The following is a 4,711-nucleotide window of genomic DNA, read 5'->3' on the forward strand; positions in this document are numbered from 1 at the left end:
AGAAGACTTTTGAGAGTCCGTTGGACTACAAGAAGATCCAACCAGTCCATCCTAAAGGAAATCAGTCCTGGATGTTCATTGGAAGTACTGATGTTGAAGCTGAAACTCCAATACTTTGGCCACTCTATGCGAAAAACTGACTTATTTGAAAAGAGCTTGATCCTGGGAAAGATGAAGGCAAGAGAAGGGGACAACAGAGGATGAGATGATTGGATGGCATTATCAACTCAATGGACATGAGTTTGGGTAAACTCTGGAAATTGGTAATGGACAGGGAGGCCTGGTGTGCATGTGGTCGCAAAGAGTTGGACATGACTGAGCAACTGAACTAAACTGATTATAGGTTCAAGAATAAAGAAGTTAACCAGTGGAACAAAACAGAAAGTACAGAAATGAAATTAAATATATATGCAAGCAACCGCGCAGGCTCGTAACCGAGACCGTTATGGCTGTCGCCGCCCGGAGGAGGATGAGCGGCGCGGAGCAAGCAAATCTGCTGCCCAGGCCAGGTGTCCAGGTCCCCGGAGGACTGGCGCGGCCGCTGGTCCTGGCCCTCCTGCTTGCATCCGCCATCATGCCCAGTGGTCGTAGCGGGCGGAGCCAGCTTTTCAGTTCTGAGCAATTGTTCGAAGAGGTCAAGAGACGAGCCAGAATATGTATGATTTTTTTTTTTTTTTTGCTGGGACATGTACTCGAACATCAAAAGATTATTGCTAATAACAACAGATCTGAAGTTCCATCACAGATTGAGTCATTGAGCCAGCCTGTACTCACGTCAGATGTTTCTACTTCACATATGAATGCTTTAACAAATGAAAACCAAACCACACCTTCTGCTTCCCAAATCAGCACCACTCTCCCTCCCACAACTAGTACAGAAAAAAGTGGAGTGGCGTCCGTGTCCCCTCATCCCTTGCCTACTACTACTCTGTCCCAAGAGGAAGTTGATAACAATGAAGATCCTAGCATAGAGGAGGAGGATCTTCTCACACTGAACAGTTCTCCGTCTACTGCCAAAGACACTCTGGACAACGGGGATTATGGAGAACCAGACTATGACTGGACCACCAGCCCCCGGGATGATGAGTCCAGTGAAGCCTTGGAAGAAAACAGGGGCTACATGGAAATTGAACAGTCAGAGAGACCTTTTAAAACCCCACCCTCAAATATAGAAGAGGAAGATAGCCATTTCTTTTTCCACCTTATTATTTTTGCTTTTTGTATTGCTATTGTTTATATTACATATCACAACAAAAGGAAGATTTTCCTTCTGGTTCAAAGCAGGAAATGGCGTGATGGTTTTTGTTCCAAAACAGTGGAATATCATCGTCTTGACCAGAATGTTAATGAAGCAATGCCTTCTCTGAAGATTACCAATGATTATATATTTTAAAGCACTGTGATTTGCATTTGCTTATTATGTAATTTTATTTGCTTGACTTTTTATATGATATTGTGCAGATGTTTGCCATTGGCAGTTCATACTTAAATGAGAGGTGGGCCTCTCTTTATTTTGCCTTGGTGCTTTGGAAATTAAGTATCACGAACAAGGAGTATATAATTTTTTATCTACATTTTTAGAGGTAAATTCAATCAGGTGTCCAAAATGTGGAGCTAAGCATTACCTGTTAGTTTTTTATTGTTTTAGATTTCTTTATTGTACTTCTTCTGGAAGTGTTAGTAATGCTACTTTAAAAAAATCCCAAACTTATAATTAAATTCTAACACATCTGATATTGCTGACTCAGATTCTCTTTCTGCCATCCAAATATTGTTTCTTAAGCACACATTTCTTTGTGCTGTCAAACTGTAATCTACAAGGATGTATGTAATAATGCTTTACATATAAGTCACATTTTTTTCTTCCAGGACTCTTTGCTTTGGATATTTTTGGATAATTTATGTATAATTTATTATTGCTCATTCTGACCACGATTTTAAGTAGCACATTAATAAATGTGTCTAAAAATTCTGGCAATAGAGACTCTGCAGTTTGCAGTAGACATAAATAAAATGTTATAGATAGCTTTTTTGCTTTGAATTACTGAATTAAATTTAGAGGTAGAAATTGTTGTGAAATATTAAATACACGTACAATTGCTTTTACTTAGCAATTGATTGTAGCACGGGTTCCTCCAAGCTTTCAAGCAAGGGGCAGAGTTTAAAATTATATCATATTTGTTCACTCGCTTATTTTTTATAGTAAGTTTGAATGAATTTTAGGAGACATTGTAATTTAAATGATATTGGATCTAGGTCTTTCAAATGAAAATTATACCTGTTTGTATACATAAAGGCTGTATCTGTACACTGGCTCTTTCTCCCTTTGTGCTTGTTTGGTTTCTTGTTCTTTTTTAATAGCAACTGGAAATTGCTTACTTTATTTAATTTTGACTTGTCTTTCTATCATAAGGAGTTGATCAGTATGTAAATATATGATTTGAAACATGGTTGACTTACAGGTGTCACAACAACTTTTTAGAAAACATAACCCCTAATATGTGTTAAACGCCACTCACGAAACCCAGGTGAGCTAGTGGGCATATTGTTTGTGTAGAGATGGAAGAGGCAGGGCAGTCCATCGTTTCTCTTGGGTGGGCCGTTTACTGTTTGAGTAAGGAAGGGAGGCACAGTGGAGGTACACCTGAACTGTTCTTGCAGTAATTTTTTCATATCTGAAATTGTATTATTTAATATTTTGAATAAGATTTTAAAAAATAAATGGCAAAGATATAAATTCAAAAAAAATAAAAAATAAAAAAAAAAATAAAAAAATAAAAAAATATATATGCAACAAATGTGAGAAAAGAATGGGGTATTCAAGTATGGAGCTAGGCAGGGAGTATCAGTTAACTGGAGAAAAAAATGTAGTTGGATAGATAAGAGGCAAATCTAGGCAGTTTACTATGATTGTTCAGAAATTTACACTTGTAATTTCAAATTGTCTTAATTTAGACTTGAAGGTTTTCATTTCTCTTTTTGGCAATATAAACTAGAGGGAATTATCTACCTGACCTAGAGTCAATTTTAAAACCTGCAAAAGAGCACCCATGAACTTGATTTTATTTTCCCAAAGCCAGTGCTAATTTTTATCCTTGTTTTTTGCTAGTTAAATGAGTCATTTATCTTTGCCCTAAGGCAAGGAAGTGTAAGCAGGATAATCTGTTAAAATATAAATGTATGTATGTTTTTTCCTTAATTTCCTGTCTTCCCATTTAAGCAGGTAACAAGGCCTATGTATTCATCACCTTAAATATGGATAATTTCATAGGTTAGACATCAGATAGTTGCTCCTTTCTCTGCTAAGTAAATGCCCAGCTCATTGAAGAGACTCTGGGTACAGAATTAAAAAGGAGAGAATTCTTAGAAATTTGGAGGAAGCAAAGATGGGTGAACCTTGTCATCTGTGGACCTTTGTGATCTGCTGTGTGGGGATGCCCTGGCGAGAAGGTAGGACTTCAAGGGTTTGGAAGCATGTTGTATGAGGGGTGCCTGGACATTGGATGGAGCCATTCACCTCTGTGAAAATGTCCATGCCCGCTAATAGCTCGTGAGTGGACTTCTGGCAGTTATAGCAAATGGGAACAGCAGCAGGTGTCATAATGCAGGTCAAAATTTAAGGTCCTGCTCCTGTTTCAGAAGTTACTTAGTCTTCTCAATTTCTAGAGCCATTTTGTTGAAAGAAAAGGCCTTGACACTAATTAAAATAGAATCTCCTTCCAGAAGGTATTGAAGTGGGCAGGGAGAGGTTTGGAGGTGGCTTTGAAAGTGAAAGTCACTCATTTGTGTCCAACTCTTTGTGACCCCATGGACTGTAGCCTGCCAGGCTCCTCTGTCCATGGAATTGTCCAGGCCAAAACACTGAAGTGGGTAGCTATTCCCTTCTCCAGGGGATCTTTCCAACCTAGGGATAAAACCCAGGTCTCTTGCATTGTAGGTGGATTCTTTACTGTCTGAGCCACCAGGGAAGATTTATGTTGATTTGAACAAAATTTTAAAACAGCCTTTGTTTTTGCTCTCCAGAGTTTTCAGATTAATATTCATTATTAATATTCATGTACGGTATATGCTTGATAATCATACTTATTGAGTCAACAGGGCTGACTTGACAGAACTTCAAGGGTCCCACATGGAAGTATTGTGTGTTTATTTAGATTGAGTTGATATCTACACACATGGGAATAGAATGATCTTTAGTATGTATACACACTTGTAGAATTTTAGGAAGAAAAACAAACAAACAAAAACTATTTAAGCTGATCTAATTTTTTTTTCAGATGAAAAAGAATCTGAAATCCAAAGCCACAAGATGGCCTTGAAGATCACCAAGGTTGAGCAGTAATGGGACTAGAGTGTGGAATGTGGCTCCTGCACTACCAGGCTCTCCAGGTCATGTTCATAAAGCTCCTAAGCCAGGCTGACCCTCCTTCCAAAAGTGATTGAGAAGAGGAAACCTTGCCTTCATTCATGGCAAGTTTTCCCAGTTATTACTGCTGCTTTCAGAAAATAGTATTTTTTCAGTAGCTCGTCTACCACATGACATTATTCTTCACAGTAAAGCCTTGAAGATTTTGTATCTATTAGTTTGATTTGTCATCAGGCCCTACTATCATCAATTCATCAGTTCATGTGTGAGGCTTGAGATGAGAGATTATTCTAGGAGTAAAAATAGATGAATTGAGTTTACTAACAGCTTGCAATGTTGGCTTAA

General features: G+C 38.1%; 1 protein-coding gene across 1 annotated transcript; it reads left to right on the forward strand.

Moving 5' to 3' along the window:
* The first annotated feature begins 421 nt into the window (after nt 1–421).
* Nucleotides 422–2,449, forward strand: LOC129643505 (keratinocyte-associated transmembrane protein 2-like). The gene is made up of 2 exons (XM_055568131.1): nt 422–584; nt 735–2,449. The coding sequence occupies exons 1-2, from the start codon at nt 446–448 to the stop codon at nt 1,391–1,393; spliced, it is 798 nt and encodes a 265-aa protein (XP_055424106.1). The 5' UTR covers nt 422–445; the 3' UTR covers nt 1,394–2,449.
* Nucleotides 2,450–4,711: the final 2,262 nt, after the last annotated feature.

This window comes from Bubalus kerabau, chromosome 2, assembly GCF_029407905.1.
Source record: "Bubalus kerabau isolate K-KA32 ecotype Philippines breed swamp buffalo chromosome 2, PCC_UOA_SB_1v2, whole genome shotgun sequence".
Classification (NCBI taxonomy): domain Eukaryota; kingdom Metazoa; phylum Chordata; class Mammalia; order Artiodactyla; family Bovidae; genus Bubalus; species Bubalus kerabau.